At 47.3% G+C, this 24797-nt stretch overlaps 1 protein-coding gene across 4 annotated transcripts in view; it reads left to right on the forward strand.

Annotated features, from left to right (window-relative positions):
* SPECC1 (sperm antigen with calponin homology and coiled-coil domains 1) overlaps positions 1 to 24797 on the forward strand; it is a 212290-nt gene that overhangs the window by 136974 nt on the left and 50519 nt on the right. For all 4 annotated transcript variants that reach the window (XM_055576420.1, XM_055576422.1, XM_055576421.1 and 1 more), the window contains 4 exons: positions 10639 to 10846; positions 13283 to 13356; positions 13682 to 13860; positions 24620 to 24765. In XM_055576420.1, the coding sequence (XP_055432395.1) occupies positions 10639 to 10846; positions 13283 to 13356; positions 13682 to 13860; positions 24620 to 24765 (607 nt within the window). The remainder of the gene's footprint in view (positions 1 to 10638; positions 10847 to 13282; positions 13357 to 13681; positions 13861 to 24619; positions 24766 to 24797) is intronic.

The following is a 24797-nucleotide window of genomic DNA, read 5'->3' on the forward strand; positions in this document are numbered from 1 at the left end:
ATGCAGGAATAAAGAACGTTGCAGAGGCCAGTCCGGAGTCCAGTCCCCAGGGGAGCACCTAGAATAACATGGGTAAGGGAGGGTAGTGCAGGAGGACTGCCTGGAAGAGGTGGCAGTAAGCCAAGTGTTGAAGAGTGAGTGATAGACATCCAGTTTCCTGGTTACCATGCTTTGGGCACCTAGGAACAGAAAACTAAAATCATCCTAAGTTTCCCCACCAAGTAATACAATTATGTAACCACTATTTTGGCGTTTTCTTCCAGATGTACTAATGTATGTATATATCTGTTTATGTCACAAGTTAAAAAATCATTCTATACATACTAACTTTTAAAAAAATCTGATGTTTTGTGAGCACATTCTCATTGTTCACTATTCTTTGAAACATGATTTTGAAGGCCAGATAGTATGCTGTTCTAGAAATATTTCCTAGTACTTTATTGCTCACCTATTGTTGAACATTCATGTTTTTTTCCCAGTCTTTCGATAGTGTAAGTCATTTTTTATCTCTCTCTGATTATTTCCTTAGGAAAAATTCCTAGACATTGACTCACTATGTCAAGAGTTTGACTGTTTTAAAGACTTTGCATGCCTTGGCCAGATTGGCTGCCAGCAGCAAGACATAGGTGTAATCCCACCAATGGCGTGGGGGGTTCTGGACCTCTTGCTGACATTTGGTACCTAGCTTTTGGGTCATTCAGATCTGGTCTCCATTTCCTCTTTTCCCCTCCCCATTTCCACTCAGAAAGATCTTCCCCAACCCAAGATCAAGTAAATGATCACTATTTTCATTTTTTAAAAATAATGCTTTAATCAGCCTGGACTTTGTTCTCTGGTAAAGATTGCTGGTGATTGTATAATATTCTGCCCATCCTCAGAGCAGAGCAGCAGGTATAGATAGATGGCTTCCGATTTCCCAATTCCTCTGAGCTCTGGGTCTGATTTTGGGGTCCCTTGCTGAGAGGGACTGAAAACATCCTCCCACCTCATTTCAGGGGCTGTCACTCTCTTGATACAAATTACACCCTGAACTCCCAGAGGGTTTATCTCTCCTGCTTCATCTGCCTTAAGAATGGTCCATTGCAACCTGATTCTCTGGTCATTAATGATATGGATGTCTTACAGGCTTTCTCTTCCTCTCATTTATTCGTTTTCAGCTGGGTTCGAGTATCTTCAGGCTTCCAGCTTCTCTGACCTCCACCTTATAATTTTGCTGGCAGCTGACTGTGTGATCGTACAAGCTGCCTGTGCACAGCTTCGTGGGGCCGGGGCAGGGGGGATCTTATTTCCACAGAATCTTCAAGCCTTAGCCTCCCGCCACTGCACACATGCCTTCCCTAGCTGGCCAGCACTGTGGCGTTGGACCACATCTTTGTTTTTCCAGATTATAATGCAGCCTAGGTCTACTCGTCAAGATTCCAGTCATTTGGGATCTTGATTTCAAGCTGGAGAATTTTTATAAGTCTTGGAACCTAGAAGTTTTAAAAGAAGACACTGATTTTTCTCTTCCCCTGAGGTTGACAACATGTAGGTAGAAATTCAGTTCCTCCTGCAAAACTCAGGCATTTCCTCCAATGGAGTAAGGGGGTTGTAAAAAAGCACTTGCCTGAGTGGCCAAGGAAAATGAGAGGTGACATGATTATTGTGTGACCAATGTTGTCACCAAGACAAAATGATTAGGGCAGTGACTGGCCACAAATGGCCAGAGCAGAATTTGAGAGAAGATGTGGCAGGTCAATGGCCCTGTCACTGTGACTGAAGACAGGACCCTACAGGGATGGAGAGACCTGGACCCTGGCTGAAATGACAGGTGGTCTGTGAGCATGACCAGCTGGTGCTTTGGACAGTGAGAACAAACCCTGGTGTCGGGGCCCCAGTCAGTGGATGTGCGCTCTGCTCCATAACCTGGAGTCTGGGGGTCGAGGCTGGTGGTGGGGTCCAGGTAGTGCAATGTTGCCGCTCCAGGCTGGCAGCTCTGAGACCCTCTCTGCCTTCCTGCTGGAGGTGCAGGCAAGCACGGTGCTTTCAGCATCTGGTCCCCACAGTCCCTACAGTCCTGTGGGAGAACCTTCCCTGGGTTCCCCCCCTTACACCTGGGCAGGACTGGGTCACACCCAGTGACCTGGTGACCCTCTCTCAGGTCACTTTCCCTGAGACTGCAGGATCACAGCCTGATTCCTGAACAAGTTAGGGGGTCTTAGTAAGAAGAGAAGGGGGAGTGGCCTCTGGGCAGGTGAAAGTACCGTTGGCCACAGCCAGCAGGACTCTGCTTGGTTGGTCACTTCCCCACCCCATCTGCTTTCCCCTCCAGCCCCTTCACTGCCCTCTGCCCCCTCTGCCAGGCCCAACCAGGCCCAGTTCTTGCCCTCAGGTATCTGGGGGGCCATGCCTGTCCCCCTTTCCCCCCCACAGGTCCTTTCTGAAGCTTTAGGTCTCAACCTCGGTGTTCCTTTTTCAGAGACGCTGACCCTCAGCTCCAGGAGGGCTATGGGCTTGTGGACCCAGGAGGCCACATCCTAGATGGGCTGGGACTTCTTGGCTAGCCCAGTGCCTTGATGGTGCTGAGTTGGGCCTGAGCTCCAGTCTCTTTCATAAACTTGACTGCAGGACTGATTTCTGAAGCCTCTGGCCACCCCAGCATTTGTCTCCTTGTTGAGACCTTGGAAAGCACCTCAGGGAGCATCGCAGCCCCAGCCCAAAAGTGTCCCAGAGGGCCTCAGTGAGATACAGATGTTCGCCCTCTTCCTTGAGTTTTCCGACCCCATCTTTCTTTTTCCATAACAAAAGTGTAAACTGAATTAGCATATTCCCTCCCCTTTGGCAGAATAGCATTGTAAAAAAGATAGTGCAGATGGAAGCTGGCATGAATGAATCATGGCTCCATCAGAACAGGGGCAAGGATTCAGCAGAAGGGAATAACCAAGTTAGATGTAAAACAAACATAACAGAGACTTCCCTGGTGGTCCACTGGGTGAGAATCGGCCTGCCAGTGCAGGGGACACAGGTTTGATCCCTGGTCCTGGAAGATCCCACATGCCTTGGAGCAGCTGAGCCCTGACTCTAGGGCCTGAAAGTCATGACTATTGAAGCCCATGTACCCTAGAGCCTATGCTCTGCAACAAAAGAAGCCACTGCAGTGAGAAGCTTGCATACCACAACTAGAGAGTAGCCCCTGCTTGCTGCAACTAAGGCCTGAGCAAAGCAACGAAGACCCAGCACAGTCAAAAATAAAATTTTTTTTAAAACATCTGCTGTCCAATGCACGGGATACAGGTTCAATACCTGATTGGGGAACTAAGGTCCCACATACCGAAGGGCAGCTAAGTCCACATGCTGCAACTAGAGAGAGCCTCTGGCAACAGCGAAGACCCAGCACAGCCAAAATTTTAAAAATGAAATTAAACACACACAGCAAGATAACGCATACTCACTCATGTTACAGTTACTTAAGCCATCACAGTATGTACAGTCTTAACATGTGACAAATAGCTATGAAAAGAAGAGGAGTGAAAAGCAAAGGAGAAAAGGAAAGATATACCCATCTGAATGCAGAGTTCCAAAGACTAGCAAGGAGAGATAAGAAAACCTTCCTCAGTGTTCAGTGCAGAGAAATAAAGGAAAACAATAGATGGGAAAGACTTGTGATCTCTTCAAGAAAATTAGAGATATCAAGGAAACATTTCATGCAAAGATGGGCTCAATAAAGGACAGAAATGGTATGGACCTAACAGAAGCAGAAGATATTAAGAAGAGGTGGCAAGAAAACACAAAAGAACTGTACAAAAAAGATCTTCACAACCCAGATAATCACAATGGTGTGATCACTCACCTAGAGCCAGACATCCTGGAATGTGAAGTCAAGTGGGCCTTCAGAAGCATCACTATGAACAAAGTTAATGGAGGTGATGGAATTTCAGTTGAGCTGTTTCAAATCCTAAAAGATGATGCTGTGAAAGTGCTGCACTCCATATGCCAGCAAATTTGGAAAACTCAGCAGTGGCCACAGGACTGGAAAAGGTCAGTTTTCATTCCAATCCCAAAGAAAGGCAATGCCAAAGAATGCTCAAACTACCGCACAATTGCACTCATCTCACACGCTAGTAAAATAATGCTCAAAATTCTCCAAGCCAGGCTTCAATAATACATGAACCATGAACTTCCAGATGTTCAAACTGGTTTTAGAAAAGGCAGAGGAACCAGAGATCAAATTACCAACATCTGCTGAATCATCAAAAAAGCAAGAGAGTTCCAGAAAAAACATCTATATCTGCTTTATTGACTATGCTAAAGCCTTTGACTGTAGATCACAATAAACTGTGGAAAATTCTGAAAGAGATGGAAATACCAGACCACCTGACATGCCTCTTAAGAAACCTGTATGCAGGTCAGGAAGCAACAGTTAGAACCGGACACGGAACAACAGACAGGTTCCAAATCGGGAAAGGAGTACATCAAGGCTGTATATTGTCATCCTGCGTATTTAACTTATATGCAGAGTACATCATGAGAAATGCTGGGCTGGAAGAAACACAAGATGGAATCAAGATTGCCGGGAGAAATATCAATAACCTCAGATATGCAGATGACACCACTCTTATGGCAGAAAGCGAAGAAGAACTAAAGAGCCTCTTGTTGGCTTAAAGCTCAACATTCAGAAAACTTGAGATCATGGCATCTGGCCCCATCACTTCACGGCAAATAGATGGGGAAACAGTGGAAACAGACTTTATTTTTTGGGCTCCAAAATCACTTCAGATGGTGATGGCAGGCATGAAATTAAAAGATCCTTACTCCTTGGCAGGAAAGTTATGACCAACCTAGACAGCATATTAAAAAGCAGAGACATTACTTTGCCAACAAAGGTCCATATAGTCAAGGCTATCATTTCTCCAGTATTCATGTATGGATGTGAGAGTTGGACTATAAAGAAAGCTGAGCGCTGAGGAATTGATGCTTTTGAACTATGGTGTTGGAGAAGACTCTTGAGAGTCCCTTGGACTGCAAGGAGATCCAACTAGTCCATCCTAAAGGTGATCAGTCCTGAATGTTCTTTGGAAGGACTGATGTTAAAGCTGGAACTCCAATACTTTGGCCACCTCATGCGAAGAGCTGACTCATTTGAAAAGACCCTGATGCTGGGAAAGACTGAAGGCAGGAGAAGAAGGGGACAACAGAGGATGAGATTGTTGGATGGTGTCACCGACTCAATGGACATGAGTTTGGGTGAACTCCGGGAGTTGTTGATGGACAGGGAGGCCTGGAGTGCTGCGATTCATGGGGTTGCAAAGAGTCGGACACAACTGAGTGACTGAACTGAACTGAACACGTGACTTCTTCTATGTGTTAAGCATCTGGTAAATGCTTGTTGAATAAATTGAATGAAGGAATGAATGTCAGAGAAACTTGCAGTGAATTAGGAGAGAAAGGCTGCTAAAATTATATCAATATGTTAAATAAAAGTTTATCATATTTTAATCATAACAACTACTATTCTAGTGCTTTATATGTGCCAGACACTCTTGGCGGCTTTACGTCATTTAATCTTACTTAATTGTCATAATTTTAGGGTACAGATACTGTTTTTATCTAGTTTTTTTTCCCATTGACCCATCTCAGGGTTTGTTGAGGAAACTGAGGCAGGGAATGGTTAAGTTACTAGGCTTAGTTCATTAACTAATGAAGGCCAGAGGCTGACCCCAGAACTCTTCTTGGTTGGTTGTTCGTTTGTTTTTGAAGAGGCAAATTTTGTTGGACTTAATTTTCATCACCCTGTTTGCAGGGGTTCTTTTTTTGTTGTTTTGGGTTTTTTTTTTTTTTTTTGCTGTACTATGCAGTGTGCAGGAATCTTAGTTCCCTGACCGGGGATCTAACCTGTGCCCCCTGTGGTGGAAGCAGAGTCTTAACCACTGGACCACTAGGGAAGTCCCATAATGGTTATTCTTCATCCCTGATTTATGCTGCTTCCTGGTTACATGAAAATAAAAAAGAGAGAGAAAACCATCTAAAGCAGACACATGGGCTTGAATACACAGCAGTCTTACAGCCAGAGCCTTTAGGTTTGATAGAAAGCAACCTGCCACATCTCGATGAACTAGGAAAGATGTTCTAGCTTGTCTACAGAGTAGAGAAATTCGCAGCGAAAACCCGACTCATCAAGACACATCCTCTTGTTTGATTTAGAACCTGAATCTTGAGGGGAGTCTGGGTTCACCAGATGTGTTGGTGGGGCAGGACAGCAGGAATGTCATGGAAAGACAATTGTAAGTTCTCACCCATCAAAGAAGTAACCAGTGGTTTGCAGTTTCTGGAGTGCACAGCAGCTGCTTGCAGTTGGGCTGGAGGAGACCATCAAGAGCTTTGAATTGTACCCTCAAGCCAGTAGGAGCCTCTGGAGTATTTTTTCACTACCAGCTTTATTGACATAGAATTCATTTAAAGTGTACAGGTAAGTGGTTTTTAGTATATCCACAGAGTTGTGCAGCCATCACCACAATCAGTTTTAGAACATTTTTATCATCTTGTACCCAGAAGAAAGGGTTTCCCAGGTGGCTCAGTGGTAAAGAAAACACCTGCCAATGCAGGAGACTCAGGTTTGATCCCTGATTCAGGAAGATGCCCTGGAGAAGGAAATGGCAACCCACCCCAGTATTCTTGCCTGGAAGATTCCATGGACAGAGGAGTCTGGCAGGCTACAGTCCATGCAGGGTCTCTTTTCCTGGGGACAGGCGAATGACGATACCATTCCTCAGATTCAGTGTCTGACCAGCCAGAGGAAAGGCAGTAACCTTGTTGAGATCCCAGCCCCTGTCAGCTCAGGCCAGCCCTGCAGGACAGTCCCTCCCAAGTGGTCTCTGCTGCCACCTGCCTTTCATGCTTGTCTGAGCATCGGGACTGGCTTAAAGCACCCCCTCTCTGGGGAGGACTGGGGCTCCCAGGAATCATTTGACTGATTTGTGATGCAGTTCTGCATGCCCCATTTCTAGAGAAAGTTGACTTCTGAAGAGGAGATGTGCTTGATATACGTGAGAGTGATTTCTGTCTTTAAAGGGAAGCCTTGGAAACCACGTCGCTGCATGTCAGTTCTGTTCTTGAACCAGAGGAGCTGGACCCTGGTGACCTGGCCCAGGGAACGAAGAGCCAGGGGTGCAGGGGTCAGCCAGCACCCATTAGTCGTCAAGGGCAGGTGCTGGGCTGAGCTGCTGGCTGAGCTGCTCTTTTCTAATGATCTAATTTCTCTCTCCATTAGTTACTCTCTGAGATGAGTCTAAAAATATCTCCCCAGCCCCTACCGGAAGCATGATAAAGCTACTTTTTTTTTTTTTTTTTAAATAAAAGAGCTTTCCAGAGTACATTGCTAAACTTGAGAGAATATTCCAAAATCAAGAAGGAAGAACGTCGTGTGTAAGTGGACCCACGTGCACTGGTCTGTACCTTTACCCACTCAGCCATGCACGGCACCCAGCACAGGCCCTCCCATAGCTGCACCTGTGCTCACGACCCCAACATGAAAGATGTAACGGAGGCCAGAGCTCCTGAGAGGCCGGCAGCCTGAGCTGCACGTGGAGACCCCCGAGTCCTCAGCCATTCCTCACCTGCTCACATCCTCCTGTTTTAGTCCCAGTCAAGCAAAGGACATGTTTCTAGACCTCAGGGAAGTGGCCCTTAACCTGAGGATCTGTGAGGCAGAGCCTGGTTGCTCTGCAGAAAGCCAGGATCTTCCAGAGGCAAGGCCCACAGGTGCCTCCTGTGGCTGCTTGTTAAAGGCTATCAGATGCCGGCCTTCCAGGAGCTAAAAAGCAGTGGCTTTTTCTCCTTAAGAGTTGTCTGTCTTCTGTTTATTAAAGTAGCTATCCTAGGACATAAGACTTTTGGTGTTTTGCATGTGTTGTAATTTTCTTGAACTTACATACTCGGAGACAGAAGGCAGTTAGGAAAGAATAGCTACTGTTGCGTGCTTACCTGCACCAGGGATAGTGATAAACTAAGTATTAAGTTCCATTTAATTGTTCAGATGAGGACACCAGGGCAGGGAGATGGATGGATGCAGGCTCAGTCTGGTAGAACTGACATTTACACGCCGCAGTCTGGTCCAGGCCATGGCCCCACCCTCAAGTGCGGCTCCTCCCCTTCCCCCGCCCCCCAAAGACACCTGCACCCTTTCCCCTCCCCTACACAGGCACTCTCTCTTTTTCTCCCTCAGTCCCTTCCTTTCTTATCCTGATCAAAACCTCCCAATTGACAAACAGTGCACAGCTTCCCTGGTGGTTCAGTGGGAAAGAATCAGCCTGGCAGTGAAGGCGACAAAGGATCTCAGCCCCTGGCCCAGGAAGATCTCACATGCCTCAAGGCAACTAAGCCTGTTCACCACAATTACTGAGCCTGTGCTCCAAAGCCCAGAAACCGCAACTACTGAGCCCACGTGCCACAGCTACTGAAGCCCCCTCACCCTAGAGCTCGTGCTCTGCAACAAGAGAAAAGCCGCTGCAGTGAGAAGGCCTTGCACCACAACCAGAGAGTAGCCCCTGCTTGCCGCAACTGGAGAAAAGCCTGCACAGCAGTGAAGACCCGATCCAGCCAAAAATGAAATAATAAAACTGTAAAAAACAAAATAAGAATGTTATACCCAGAGTAGATATTTTAATAAAATGCAGTACTGTCCTCAGATACCCACAGATTCTGCACATGAAATGCAATTGGGAAAAAAAAATTGTATTTGGAGACTTCCCCTTCCAAATCTGGGAAGAAACCTACTAGGTGTCAAGCTTACATAACCTGCTAAATATACAGCTATTAACAACAAAGGACTGTAGAACCAGGATACAGCTTAAAATAGTAAAGTGATTTGTGTATTCACGCAGTAGGATATTATGCAGTATTTAAAGTAATGACCTAGGGAATTCCCTGGCAATCCAGTGCTTAGCACTCAACGCTTTCACTGCCAGGGGCTTAGGTTCAATTCCTAGTTGAAGAACTAACAGCCTGCAAACATCACGGTGCATTAAAAAAAAATAATAAAGCTTTTCTTTTTTAAAAAAAGGACTGACTAGAACAGTGTGTATCATGAATATATCTCAAAAACATAGTTGAAAGCAAGTTACAGAAGTGTAATCAGCACAGTATATACAGGACACAAAATAATAATACAGGACGAGAGCATCTTACATAAGATACAATGCAGTATATCGTACAGTGCCCTGCAGAAGCCTAAGATAGTGTGATATCATTTGTGTAAAAGTTTTAGAGCATCCAGAACAACACTGTGTATTGTCATGGGCACATCCACACACAGTAAACGTGGGAAACTCTGCAAGGAACAACCACATGCCAATTTCTGGACACTCTGGTGTGAGAAGGAAGGTTGAGGCTTTAACAAACCTTGTTAGGGTAAGAGAAGATTTAGCAAACATGGCAAAAATTAACAGTTGGTTTGCCCGTTTTGGCACACAGTAGTTATCTTGTCCCCTTTGGTGCTTTTCTGTGTGTTGAGAACGTTATTGATTAAACTTGAACAGGTGAAGTGAGTGTGCTGTGCACATGTCTGTGTCTGGTGTGTGCACATTTCTGCTGTTGCTGTCCCATTCAGATCAGATCAGATCAGTCGCTCAGTCGTGTCCGACTCTTTGCGACCCCATGAATCACAGCACGCCAGGCCTCCCTGTCCATCACCAACGCCCGGAGTTCACTCAGACTCAAGTCCATCGAGTCAGTGATGCCATCCAGCCATCTCATCCTCTGTTGTCCCCTTCTCCTCCTGCCCCCAATCCCTCCCAGCATCAGAGTCTTTTCCAATGAGTCAACTCTTCACATGAGGTGGCCAAAGTACTGGAGTTTCAGCTTTAGTATCATTCCTTCCAAAGAAATCCCAGGGCTGATCTCCTTCAGAATGGACTGGTTGGATCTCCTTGCAGTCCAAGGGACTCTCAAGAGTCTTTTCCAACACCACAGTTCAAAAGCATCAATTCTTCGGCGCTCAGCCTTCTTCACATCCCATTAGTGTTCCCCTAAAGAAACACTAGCCCCAAGTACTTGACAATAGAAGTTTGGGGCATGTTGCGGGGGTTAGCTTTCTGGCTTCCCAGCAGAGGGCGCTGCTCCATTGTTGCTGTGAGGCGAGTGGCCGCTGTCCTGGGACAGCTCCAAGGAAGGGGCAGGAAAGAGGGGTACTGAAGCAGATGCAGCTTTCTTTAGGGGCTTCTCAGGTGGCGCTAGTGGTAAAGAACCTTCCTCCCAGTGCAGGAGACATGAGAGACTCAGGTTTGATCCCTGGATTGGGAAAATCCCCTGGAGAACGAAATGGCAACCCACTCCATTACTCTTGCCTGGGAAGTTCCATGGACAGAATGAGCCTGGCGGGCCACAGTCCATGGGGTCACAAAAGAGTCGTACTCGACTTAGCGACTGAGCAAGAACAACAAGCTTTCTTGGACGCCACAGGAAGGGGCCCAGCATCCATCCATTCGGCCACTGACATCCATCACACTTCTCTGCCTTGGCTGTTTTTGAGGCCCAGAACATAGAGATGGTGCTGGGCACACACATGCCCAAGGTTTCCTTTGCTGTTGTATCAGTGGGCCCAGCGTGGACATGGGGGGAGCTCTTTCCTGTTCAGGTGACCATGGCACCTTGCTTTCTTTCTAGGTGGAAAAGGATTACTCTTACCTAAAGGAGATCTGCGATCACCAGGCAGAGCAGCTGAGCAGAACCAGCCTGAAGCTACAAGAGAAAGCGTCAGAGAGTGACGCAGAGATCAAAGACATGAAGGAGACCATATTCGAGCTGGAGGACCAGGTGGAGCAGCATCGTGCTGTCAAATTGCACAACAACCAGCTCATCAGTGAGCTGGAAAGTAAGTGGACCCAGGTCCCTTATGGGCATGGGTCAGGATGGAGGTGGGGACACTGGTTGCCAGGTCTTCCTTCTGAGAGCACTGTGGTCTCCCAGGAAGAAAGGCCAGTAGAAGAGACAGAATCATCTGTCTCTTGAACTGAGCCACAGAACAACTGATAAAGAAGAAAGGCTGTTGGTCGTGGGTGGAGCGTGTGGGGCGTTAGGCACACACGGCAGGTGCCAACAGCTGTTACCAATGGGATCTGCCAGGTAGAAGGATGGGGGCCTGGGGTAGGCCTCAGGAGAAAACATCCCCAGCATGGGTCCCCTGGACAGTAGGATCAGCTGACTTTGAGACATCGCCCATGTGTTCCTGAAGAGGCACTTGTGTGTGGCTTATTTAGGAACTGGTTCCTACCTCTGAGTAGGTAGGGATATTTTTCAGAGATTAGGTAAACACTGCCTGCTTTGTCCAAATAAGCCTTATCAAATGATCCCATCTAATGTGTTTTCCTTTAGTAACAAAAGACTTAGTGTGCAAGCTTTTAGCAGCACCCGCCTTGTTGAACATAGCACAGTTGGTGGCCTGAAAGGTTCCCCAGTGGGTAAAGTCCCTCCATCTATTCTTGGAACTCTTACCGGTGGTGAATCTACCTGCTTGCCAAAACTTTGTCGTAAACCCCATCCCCCTACCCCCACCCCCCGTGCCCAAATCAACACGGTGCTGCCATAGCTGCTGGTGCCCTGCAGACGGGGAAAAAGTCTGAGTCTCCCAGAGGGCCTCCCCAGCCTGGGTGGGACAGAGTGACCCCGCCTTCCTGTTTTAGCTTGGACCATCCACAGGTGTCTTTCACAGCTGATTCAGTGCCATGTGGTTTGCATTTTTGTGCTTGGATGTTGGTGATGCCTCTGTTTAAAATGGACCCCAAGGGACTTCCCTGGTGGTCCAGTAGTTAAGAATCCACCTGGTAAGGCAGGGGACATAGGTTTGAGTCCCAGTCGGGAAAGATCCCACATGTCATGGAGCAACTAAATCTGTGCGCCACAACCATTGAGTCTGTGCTCTAGAGCCGGGGCACCCTCACAGCAAGAGACGCCACTGCAGTGAGAAGCCTTCACTTCACAACAAGTTAAAATGGCCCCAAGTGTAGTTCTGAAATATCATCCACTGTCCCTGGCACAGGAGAGCCAGGACGTATCACGTGCAGGAAATCCAAGCCATGGGGGAGCTTCATGCCTACCAGAAATGCAGTGCCCTCATGTGGACCAAACCTCCAGAGACCAGGAGGGAACCTTCCCAGTCTGCCCCCTATCCGCTTGGGAAAGTGCTGAGTAGAGCAGATGGGAAAGTAGTGACATTGGTAGATTCATGAGATTTAAAAAAGAACCAAAACATTGAACAATGTGGTTGTGAACCCAAATCAAAGAAACGTGTGGTCAGATTCCCAGGAAGGTCTGAAGCTCTCTCGTCCAGCGCTGGTACCCACAGGAGGGAAGTTCCAGCCCGGCAGATGAGGCAGTTCTGAGTGCCCTGGGCTGCAGAAGTGTCTTTCAGATGCCTGCCAATTGTTACATGGGAGAAGGATGCTGTGGGTAAGCAGGTTCCAGAACCCATGGGATGGGCTTTTTTTCCACAAAGATATCGACCAGCGAGCCAGTTTAATACAAACAGCATTAAACTTTGATGAAAACATTGGGATCAGAGGCTCAAGGGAGCATAACCCGTCTTTGCTCCAGGAGCTGATCCTGTGTGCCTGGCAGCTGTCTGTACCTGCCTGGACCATAGACACACCCAGACCCTGTCTCCCTGGGAGACCGGATTCCATGGGTCAGGGTCTGGAGCTTGAATATCTGTGCTTCTGAAAAGTTTCCCTGGGTGATACAGAGTTTTAGCTGCGAGTCAGTTCCAGACTCTGGAAGCTGGTCTAAATATCACAGTAGTAATAACCATCCATTCCTGCTGTTACTCAGAACTCCACCCTCAGGGAGGCTGAAGAGGGAGGGAACACATGTACTCTTGTGTCTGATTCACATTGTTGTACGGCGGAAACTGACACAGCATTGCAAAGCAGCTATCCTCCAGTTAAATAAATTTAAAGAAAAGCCGTTCTTCCACATCACAGCAGCGAAGGATGTTCAGGTTGCTGTGCTGCTTCCAGGCATTCAGCGTGTGAGTGTGAGCAACTGTTGGCTCTCTTCCCGTAGCGCTGTGAGTTTGTGCAGCCTGTCTCTGAGGCTGAACCCTAACCTTACATCACTTACGTTCCCACTCATCCTGTTTCTCTTGGAGGAACCCTCTGCCTCTGGCTCCCATGCTCTGGGCGCTGAGCTGAGAAGCCTGGCCACAGAGGCAGGTCTCAGAGCCCGTGGCAGGACCTGAGGTTGCCTGGCCCCTGAGCTTAGCTCCCCAGAGGCTCAAGACATTTCTGACTCCAGTCTGCCTGTTCCTTTCCAGGCAGCGTGATGAAGCTGGAGGAACAGAAGTCGGACCTGGAGAGGCAGCTGAAGACTCTGACGAAGCAGATAAAGGTGAGACGTGGTCAGAGCCAGAGCATCATTCTACCTGAAGTATCCCCGTTAACTGAGGTGTGGACACCTTTGAGACACACCCTGATGACTCTCTGACCCTGCTTTGTGTAGTAAACTTGTGGGGCCTGGAACCACAGTGTGGCCAGGAGGGAGGTTCAGGCGGCCTCAATTTCAGGGCTGGGACTCCCACACCTACAGGTGCAGCCCCCCTGCGCCTTTTCTCAGCACCAAGATCCCAAAGCCTGTCTTTCCTATGGACACCCCTGGGCCCTGCAACCGTGGCTGGGGCGTCAGTCTGATGTGGGCGCCAACCTGGCTCTTCCAGGATGAGACGGAAGAGTGGCGGCGCTTCCAGGCTGACCTGCAGACGGCGGTAGTGGTGGCCAATGACATCAAGGTTGAGGCCCAGCAGGAGCTGCGCGCCGTCAAGCGGAGGCTGCTGGAGGAGGAAGAGAAGAACGCCCAGCTGCAGAAGGCGCTGGGGGACGCACAGGCCCGTGGAAGGTGGGTCCTGGCCACTCTCCTCACCCAGGCTGCGGAGGTGTCTCTGCCGTCACCGAGCCTTTTCCTTCATTCCAGGTCCCTCTGCTGCTCTGTCCCTGCCCATGGCCAGGTTATAACTAGCTCTGTGGCCAGGTTATAACGAATCCCCTGGCAAAGTTATAACTAACCCATGGCTGGTGAATAGCTGGGTTCATGGCCAAGTTATAACAAGCTATAACAAGTAGGAACAGTCCACCTAGCACCATGACTGCCGTTCCTGGTGATGAGGAAGCTGGTTACCATGAGGACAGAGCTCCAGCCAAGTCCTCTCTGGGGTCTGGAGGAGAGGCTGGTGTTCCATCTCAGTGTTGGTTCAGCACCCTGTGTGGGTCATCCTCACTCAGTGGGAGAAGCTGGCCTGCTACCCAGCCTGGCTGGTGGGTGCAGACCCCAGCCACTGTCCTGGTGCAGGGTGTATCCTTTCTTAGCAGCTCCTGTATGCTCCCTGCAGAAGAGCATGAAATAACTCACTTTATTTCAAAGGGTCAGCATGGAGAACACACATTGGGCCAATACGAGAGATTCCCTTCTTCTTTTGTGGGGACAATTGGGGAGGACATCACAGGCCGCATTTTCCCAACAAGCCTGTCCTAACAGTGAGCTTTCAGAGGAAGCTGTTCCCAAAGTGAGCTCAGAGTTGCTTATTGTTTAAAGTTTAAATGGTTTCTGGGCAAGATTGTCACAGTATTTTAGGCTTCAGCTCATGCATTGCTGTCTTTCCCCTGTCAGGAATAGATGTCCTTAACATTGAGGTTCTTGGTTATTAGAAGTTATTTTGAATTTTAAGATGTCTTTCAATGTAAAGCACAGTAGAATTTAAAAACCCTTAGTAGGTTCTGGATATAGATTTGTACAGCTTGCAATTTATAACTTTTTCAGGGTTGCTGGAGGCTGGATTCCCAGCCTCTGGGTCTGATGTAGTGTCATGAATTTGATGGCAGTGGAAGGGATAGATTTCTGCTCAGAATTCTGTTTTGATTCTCTTACCAAACTTGCTTTGGTCAATCTTGTGGCCCTTTGTTTATGAAAATCAAGATCATGACTGTAGTGAAACCTATACTTTGTGGCCACCAAAGCACATGAATTTTCAGTTCAGGGAGCAGCCAAGTAGGAAAGCAGATTTCATGGTGTTCCCTGTTGAAATGACTGTGGGTCGTTCTGGTTTACTGTGGTGTCTGCTTTTGTTTGCTTGTCCACGTGTCTTGGTTTTCTATTGTGTGTCTTTGGAGGAAGAACCACATCATAACTTGCGTTGCTTCATATATACATCATCTCACAGATAAACAGTGAAAGACAAGCCCTGAGTGTAAGATATGGCCCTCAATAAGTTATTGTATAGATTCTAAGAAACAGATTATATATACAAGCCTGATGTCACAGGACACCTACATGTAGCTTGACCACGTAGGGCCCCCCATTTGCTATACCCAACATTTTCTAACTTAGGGGCACTTTTTTAAAAAACGCAGTACATTTCTCTTGATTTTCTAGTGCAAACCTACCTCCCAAATACAGCAGTTTAATCCCTTATCACACAATATTTCAAAATTCAAGAACTGACACATTACTGAACCTGTGCCATCAGTGTGTTTCTTGGCTGTCATTGCCTCAGGCCACCCTCCAGACACTTGCCGGAGTGGTTTCTTACCAGGCTCTGGCCGCCCTGACCAGCCGCCTCTTGTAAGTGTTGGCCTTGGAGAAGTTACTTGCCGGCGGCCCCACCTCTCCCTGAACACACCACCTGAGCCAGACCTGGAACCAGCTCCCACCCTCCGAGGTCCCGGATCAGCATAGTGCTTCCATCTTGGCTGTCTGAGTTCTTGACTTTGACAGTCACCTAACGAGAACTCAGAAGTCATCCTTGGCTCAGCCACAGCCAAACAATGTGCAGAAAATTCTAACGAGGTCCTCCAAGTATTAGTACAACAAAAGAATGTGCAGAAAATTCTAACGAGGTCCTCCAAGTATTAGTACAACAAGAGAAGGTAAGAGCGTTGTAGGAGAAGCACCTCCATCGTAACTCCAGGTGGACCGATTCGCCTTCTCATCAGCTGGCTGTCAAGAGAACACAGGCCAGCAGGCGGGTGGGCGGCGGGCCTGGGTGTGCAGACGAGTTAGCGTTTGTTCCCAAGAACTTAGTACCTAAAACAGTGGAACGTTATTTAGCATATTATTTTTAGATGACTCTAAAACTTAGCTCATTAGCTATCTTCAGCCCTGTGAAGTTTTCAGTGGTATTTTTATTTTGGAGTCAGAATAATTGACATTAAGATACACGGCACAGTTAGGCTCTGATCTCACCTTTGCAGGTTTTCTTCCCAGACCAAGCGCCTTCGTCTCTTAAATTAGAAGATAAGAGTAGGTCGGGTTTTAAGGCACCACCCCAACAGGCTCCGCTGTTTTCTGAGACGAGTTGATGGGCTGACCTTTCTCTGATGGAGAGTCGTGGACTTGCATGCCCACTGAACCATCTTCCTGACAGAAGCCTGGGGTCTCCCTTACATATGGCACCTCCACGCAAGGTTGTGGACCTCATCTTTCTCTTCCAGAAGTCTGAACAAGCCTGTGTAGTTTTTGTGGACCTGAAAGTGGGCAGTTTTGCCAGACACATAAATTATTGGATGAAAGGATCATGAATAACTTTTTAAACTCTGGCTGTTTCTTGTTTTGAACCATTAAGGGAAATACAATGAAATTAAAACTTTCATTGAAATTGAAACAACAGATATTCTTCCTGAAAAGTTGAGTCCTTGGGCCTGGCAGTTTCAGAGAACACACATGCAACTCAGCTTACTGCCTCGATGGGCCACACGCAGCCTCTCTAACAAAAGACCCTGTTAGTGAGACATGCATGACGTGGGTGTCTCAGACCAAAGCAGGGACAGACCTCTGTGTGTCTGCTCTTACCGTAAAACTGTTAAAACCATTGTTTACAGGGGACTTACTCGATTTCTGCTGTAGTTATTGTGTGACACCAATGAGCAGCCATGGGAAACATCTTAAAGAGCTAAACACGCTGAATGTCTGTGCATAATTAGCTGTGCCAGCTTCCAAACTAGGACATTTCAGGTGCACGATGCGTCAGCCTGTGCTTCTGGTTCTTGCATTGCCACCCCTGAAGCTAGCAGCATGCAGCCTGTCACTGCCAGCCTCCCTGGGGTCGGCTGTTAATTCTGTGTGTGCGCCTGCATTCTGATGTCGGTTGTGTGCCTCTATGCGCCCTGTGTTGTTCTCACAGCTGTAACATGTCACACCACTCGCTGGGTGTCTGGGGCTGTCACTGGAAAGGAGGTAGGGCATTGGAGGTGTAGCTTCCTGGGTCCCTGGGATTGTCGACATGTCCAACCCCCTCCCCATCCCCACCTCGGGGAGAGGCCAGTTCTCAAGGGGATTCCCGCACACTTTCTGAGCAGACCTCACATACATATCTCCAACTGTTGGGCTGCTGGCATTTTATTTGGCTCTCAGGGCAGAAACTGGTCCTCCAGTATCCCAGCAAGCATCACCCGTTCACTCGCACAGACGTGCATTTTCATAGCTTAGCTTCGCACGTGTGGCATCAGAGAAGGCGCCTGTAGTTCTGCAGAGCTGCGTCTGCTGGATGCTGCCCGGCCCGTCTACAGATTCACTTTGAAAAGTGGGCCGAAGACGTGTGCCTCCCCGAAGGCTTTAACAGCGTGCCAAGTTACTCAGTTGTGTCCGACTCTTTGCGACCCCATGAACTATAGCTCACCAGGCTCTTCTCTCTGTCCATGGGGTTCTCCAGGCAACAATACTGGAGTGGGTTGCTGTTTCCTTCTCCAGCACGTGTGTACACAGCACTTGTGTATCATAAAAGAAGTCCTTTTTCTTTTTTACTCTTAACTGTAGGACAGTAGAGGGACCCACAGGCCATTCTGTCAGTCACGGGCCTGATGTGATTGGTCTCCGTCATCTCTGCCGACACCCTTGTCTATCAGCGAAGGTCTAGTGGGAGGAGCCTGTTCATGGCGTTTTTTCTGTCTGAAGACCTCTTGACTCCCGCAAGGAATGGGAAAAGTCAAAATCTAGGCGTGCTGATCCTGTTCTGGATCTGAGCTGTGCCCCCGGACACTGCCAGCTGTCAGTTCTTGTGTGTAGACTGCGGTCATGTTACATGGAGTAACCCCTTTACCAGCCTGTGCCTCCTGTTTCTATCTTCCAGCTCCATGGTCTCTGTCAGCTAGCAGAGCAGGTGGAGGAGGAGAGGCCGCCCAGCCCTGCCGCGATGGGGAGCCACAGCCATTTCTGTGTGAGAGGGTGCATGTGTAGAGGAGGAATGCCCTTTTCATAAAGAACCAAACGGTCTCCTTAGAACAGCCATTGTCTTCAACAGTCATTGCCAGCAAGTCTCTCTGCCTTTTTTTTTTCTTGTTTTTTTTTTGCATTTTGGAATCAACTCTGCACAAAGATGATCCTTCCCTCTTATTTTCCCCCTCTTTCTTCTCAGAAGATTCAGCAGTCTTTGAAGCACAAAATGAAATTGTTCTGAAAACAAAAGACAAAAAACACAAAGTACGAGTCCGTCGTGAAAACATTTTTTTAGAGACAGCCAGAGTGCTGAGTGAGGTCTGTGGCTTTCCATGTGCAGAGAGAACGCAAACCAGGCCGCACTTTACTTTTTGGACTTTATTTTTATGCTTCCTTTTGAATACAGTATCCGATAAGCTTGAAATTAACACTAGTTTAGGTGAAATAGGAAGCTGTCCACGTGACATCTCTGAAGAAGTTAGAAAGCCCTACTTCTCCCATGTCAAGCCTTGATTTCGCCTCTTCAAGCTGAGGTCTGACTTCCTGACCTAGTCCAGAACAAGCCACTGCCACATGTTGGGCTGATTTCCAAAATCTCTTTGGGGTTCTGTTAGATGTTTGCTTGATCATAAAAGCTGTGGTTGAATCAGACACTTCCACGTGGTGACAGTGCTGATCAGAACTGCATTGAGAACTCACGAGCATTGGCAAAAGCCTCGTGAATATGCTCACCTTGGAAACTAAAAGACTTTTCCAGTCCAGAATCGTGTAACTCAGAGGCATCCAAGGTTCAAAGTGAAACTGTAAACTGTTGGAAGTGCATCCATTTGTGAAGATCTAAGTCCAGGTCACCAGCCTCCGCCAGACAGAGACCACTGCATCCCTCGTGTGAGGAGCATCTGGACCATCAGCTACCGTATAGGAGACGAGACGAGATAGGACTTCCTGTCTGCTCCGCAGAAACTTAGGCAAACTGATCATCTCAGGAAGATGTTGTGGGGGGTCACTAGAAGACTCAACTTGAGAGGTCACTGTCCTCTCTGTAAGAATAGTTTCGATACCCGCTGGAATTGTCCTTGTGGGATAGCAATTTATATATCTGTAAGTTTACCTCGGACTGAAAGTCCTTACGATGATACAAAATTCACTTGGCCTGGTGTTTTCAAATATAAACAAGAAAAACACAACCTCAGCTTCAAATGCACAGCTGTCTCTGCCCCACATATTTTGATCTGTCTTTCTTGGGAGACTGTTGACTATTTTTATATATAAGTGTTTATGAAGTGCTAAATAAATATGTAATTATTTAGAAGAGTCTGTTGCCTGATTTTTCACCCCTGGCAGGACCTCCAGGTCACTTTGTTCCCAGTTTTCTGGCATGTGTAGTTTCAGAACTTAAAAGCCACATCAGATGACTAGAACCAAGGCAGAAGCAAAGCTGCATTTTCAGTACCCTTTGTAGACAGGAGGTTGACTTTTAAGTGCAAATGTTATTTTTTAATGATTTCATTATTGGAAATAAGAGCGCACAGAGCGAAGATACTAATTTTGCATAAATGAGATTTTAATTAAAAATTCTGAAGTTTCGGAAAATACAGTACATGGAATTTGAGGTCCAGAGTTGTCTTGTTGAAATCTAAAAACATTGTTTGGTGATTGACTGTATTGAATTTCTTCTTAATTGTGAAGTATTATTTAGGTGAACTCATAATAAACTGGAAGTGTTAAACCCCTCTGGTAGCATCCTGGAAGGCAGTCCTGTCAGCAGCGTTCTCCGCCCACGGAACTGAAATCCCACATTGACGTCGTTCATTTCATCCATTTTCAGAAAAACTTTCCCAATATGCCCTTGTTCCTTTTTCTCTTAAGCCGGTTCCCCTTGAAAATATTTTCCTGCCCTTACGAGATTGCTAATAACACTCAGCCTTTCATTTTACATTGTCACCTTCTGTTATTCTCTTGGTTTTATTGCATTCTCAAGGCAGAGGCTTTTCAGTGTCTGAGTCTGTTTCTTTTCCTTTATTTACACATCTGTTCTCCCTCACGTGCAGTGAATCTCTTCATCTTATGCCATGAGATCTGTCCGTGCATCAGGGCCTGTTTTTGCCCATCACTTATTCTTGCTTCAGTGGATCCAAGTGTGTCAAGACCTGTTCTCTGCCCAGGATCAGTGTCTGGATTCTGCCTTCATCTGTGCTCACTCTGCCCAACCACTCTTGAAATCTTGTATCTTAAGCTAGAGGAGAGGCTCTTTAAGGTAAATCTCTGCTGAATGTCAGAAATACAGGTGCTGAAAGAAATGCAGCAGAAAAGGTGCCAGCAAGGAAATTCACCAGTGTCCAGTTTTTTCTCTGTTTGGCGCAGGTGGCATTGGGAGCCGGCTTTGGGGGTCTGTTTTGCTTGGTCATTATCCATTTTAGGCGTGTCCTGTGGCTTTTTGCTGCCATCCTTTGTGCCGCGGATCAACCACCCTGGCCTCCTCAGATGGTCATGTCTCAGTGTTCCTGACCTTTTGTGGGAGGAGTGCTCCACATGTCCTCCAGGTGCCGCTCCCCAGCTGGCCCTCCCTCCAGGACCAGGGCTGGAAGGGAGTCGGTGGGCTGTCCTACACCTTCACTCTCCTTACAGAGGAATTAGGGTGAACTGCTAGTATTTTCTTTTCTTTCCCCACTCATTCTCTGTGTAGCTGAAATTCTTCACAGTCTGAGGCCTGTGCATACCGTGTTTCAGTAGCTTCAGGGGTCGATGCAGGATTTTTACGAAATGATCCTGTGGTTCTTAAATCGCCATGTTGCCCTGGTGGTTTTTATTGTTCTAGAAATGCTTACGTTGCCATTCAGAAGTGAAATTCAGAGGACACTTGACACCTGAGACAGAGTGCTTCCCGATTCCTGTCTCATGTGGATCTGCAGACTTCTTTCAGAGTGTCTTGTGTATAACTGAAGACACAGTTTGGGAAGAGTACCTTACAGGTGGAGATGTGGGAGAGCAAAGACCTGGAGGAAGGACAAAGGGGAACAGAGCTCCAGACATCCAGGCTTTGGTCCGGAAACCAGGCAGGGTGCAGGGAGTCTGTGCAGCACCGGGAGGGCCTGGGCTGGGCTCCGTTCAGTAGCTGAGAAAGAGCCATCATGAGCAGATCATCAATGTGCCCAGGTGGTGGTCTTTACAAACCTTGATCTGGTGATTGTGAAGACAGCAGTGGTATAATTCGATGTTTCCCAAAAGTCAGTCACGTTTGAATATTTTAGAACTAATTGCACACAGGAACTCACGTGTCCTTGGAGCAAAACTGACAGCAACGCCAAGCAGTGTCCTGTGTGATGACACAAGAGCTGTAGAAAACCAACAGTGCTTAAAGATCCTGTTCTGTAACCTAACGAAGAAAGTAGTGCATTAGGGAGGTTGCTCAGTCCTCAGTCATGTCCGACTCTTTGTGATCCTGTGGTTTGTAGCCCATCAGGCTCCTCTGTCCATGGGATTTCCCAGGCAAGAATACTTCCCAGGTGGTTCAGCAGTGAAAATATCTGCCTGCCTCTGTAGATTACAGAGTTCTTACTCTTCCTCTGAACAGAGGAGAGGTCATATTTTATTGCTGGACTTGTTGCTGGTTGATCCAAAACCATCTGAAGACAGGCTGGTGTCCCTGCTTAGGATTAAAGTGCTGATGAGATCAACAGCATTCTTAATGACTGTGTTCTGTAGTTCTTCATTTCAGGCTTTATTTTGTGGCTCCCAAGACACACACATGCACATACCCACACACATGCACACATGTACACACATAACCGTTACATAATGGGGTGGGTCTTTATCTCTACTTAAACTCCTTGCAGGGTTTCTTCACCCTACTTCTTGCTGGCCCAGCCCAGCAGACAGAAGGTGTGGAGCGTTACACATCGTACCTGCAGGCAGGCGAGGTGGGAGTGGTTCCAGCATCCTTGCTACTCTCTTAGGCTTTGGAACAAGTCCTGTATCATCTGATGTGAATCACATAGAAGCTTAAGTAGTTGAAGGGAACACCTCAACAAAATGTAGGATTCCCCATTTTATTCTTATTAAATTATCAAGGGGTGAAATGAACATGGGCTTTTTAAAACGACCTTCTTTTGTTGGGTGCCCTAAATCTCCCCAGTCCCTGAGAAGGTAGATCATGTACCTGGATGGCTAAGAAGGTGCCCACTTCCTCATGTTCCTGAGAATGGCCAGGACAGAAATGAGAGGTTTTCCTCTGCCTGTACTTAAACTGATTCCACTCTTTCTGCATATTCACCATCTGATTTTGTCCTATGTGACATAACAGGGAAGGTAACCAAAACCAACCCTATTTGATGTTAAAAAAAAAAAAAAAACTTAGCAATTTCTGAAACACCTGATATTGTTGTTCAGTTGCTCAGTCATATCCAACTCTTTGCAACCCCACGGACTGCAGCACTCCAGGCTGCCCTGTCCTTCACCATCTGCCAGAGCTTGCTCAAACTCATGTCCATTGAGTTGGTGATGTCATCCGGCTGTCTCATTCTCTGTCTCCCCCTTCTCCTCCTGCCCTCAATCTTTCCCAGCATCAGGGTCTTTTCCATTGAGTCGGATCGTCACATCAGGTGGCCAAAGTATTGGAGCTTCAGCACCAGTCCTTCCAATGAATATTCAGGACTGATTTCCTTTAGGACTGACTGGTTTGATCTCCTTGCAGTCCAAGGGACTCTCAAGATCCAAGACTACAATACGAAAGCATCAATTCTTCGGCACTCAGCCTTCTTTATGGTCCAGATCTCACATCCATACATGACTCCCTGATACTAACTTCCCAGAAAAGTCATTCGTTAACTGATTTTTTTTTTACCTCAAAAGAAGGTAAATACAAAAGTGTAGGGCAGTGTGATTTAAAGTGTGCTTTAAGTTGTGTTTTTCCTAAATTTATCCTACTCACATTGATTATAGAGCAACAGGAGAAAGCTTTGAGAATCAAAGACAAGTCAGTTCAATCATGGAAGCTTCCGAGTAGCCAGATTTCTTCCAAAAAAGATCAGTAAATAAATATTTTAAACTTCCATTGACCTTTTTAAAATATGCTGCCAGAAGTATTCCGAGCTATTCTCATAAATTAGTCATCTTCTTGCAAAACAGCTGTAGCAATTTGATAAAATAAAAAGAGCAGTGATTTAGAAATCGGAAGTTGGGTGATGTCTTGGCTCACGCACAGGGAGATTAAGTGACAAGCTAACGTTCCCCTGGATGAGGAAGGTTGACCCAGACGGTCTGTCTTTAAGAGGCTCTTCCATGAGTCTGGGGGCTTCCCTGGTAGCTCAGCGGTAAAGAGTTTGCCTGCAATGCAGGAGACCTGGGTTTGATCCCTGGGTCAGGAAGATCCCTTGGAGGAGGAAATGGCAACCCACTCCAAGATTATTACGTGGGAAATCCCATGGACAGGGGAGCCTGACAGGCTACAGTCCATGGGGTCACAAAGAGTCGGACACGACTGAGCAACTAAACAACAGTCCATGAGTCTGTGCTCCAGCTTGGAGACCACAGGGAAGACTGACCACAATTGTGCAGGAGAGCTCAGGAGAACCACTGCCTCACAGGGAGTTGCAGTATTGTTCCAGAGCATGGTTACCATTCCTGTTCCTAGGGGTGGGAGGGTTCATGTGTGAGTCAGGACTCTGATGTTCCTGGAGATGGCAGCCTTGTAGGTTTAAGCAGAAGGGGCTTGCAGGATTGCTGGGGGCCCCTCTGGAGAAACAGACCCAGGCCTAGCCTCCAGGAACAACTCTGGAAGTTACCACACACACAGCTGGGTTTCTAGGAGAGTGGCTGCCTCTGCCCTGAATGGGAACCTGACACTAGGAAGCTGCCGGCCCGGTCTGAAGCTGCCACCAGTTTCCAGCAGCGGGAGCACCTTGTCTCTGCTTTTGTCCATCTCAGCGTAGTGAATGCCCTGTGCCCTGCCTCTCCTCCCCAACTCAGGAGTCTACATCTGGCCCAGTCTTCCTGGCCAGTAGGGTCTAAGCCCTATCTGAGATCTTCCCTGCAGCGGGTGGGCTCCTGAGGTGTCATCTTTCCAGCCTCTGTGCACCAGGTGGGGGTTGGAATTCACACTAACTCACCAACCTGTTGTATCCACCGTGGACAGTAAGATAACTATTTCATGATAAATAACAGTTGTTTTTTTAATATATTTATAGTTTACAGAGTAGACATACATTTAGAGCTCACATCAAGTCACTCCACATATAAAAATGCTGTCTCTGGCCATTCCCAAGAAAATGTCTCTGATAAAAATTGAGTGGTTATTTCCTGGAGATGCAAAGCTAATACAGAGAGCAGGATTTTCAGTTTGGGTTTCTCCTTCCAGACTCATTCTTCTCCGTGTTGGCTGTTTTCCTCTGTGTCCTTCCCCGAATGGGTACATTCTCCAGCTTTTCAACCTGATTTGCTCTTTGCTGTGCAGACCAGTGAAGGAAGAGCCCGAGCCCTCGGAGGCAGACGCTCCTGGCCGGTGGCCCAGCGCCTACGTGAACAGGACTCCTCCAACACCTTCAGAGTCTGCGACCACTGTGAAGTCCCTCATCAAGTCATTTGACTTGGGACGACCAGGTATTGTGTCATTTTGTTTGATAAGTAAAACT

Source organism: Bubalus kerabau, chromosome 4, assembly GCF_029407905.1.
Source record: "Bubalus kerabau isolate K-KA32 ecotype Philippines breed swamp buffalo chromosome 4, PCC_UOA_SB_1v2, whole genome shotgun sequence".
Lineage (NCBI taxonomy): Eukaryota > Metazoa > Chordata > Mammalia > Artiodactyla > Bovidae > Bubalus > Bubalus kerabau.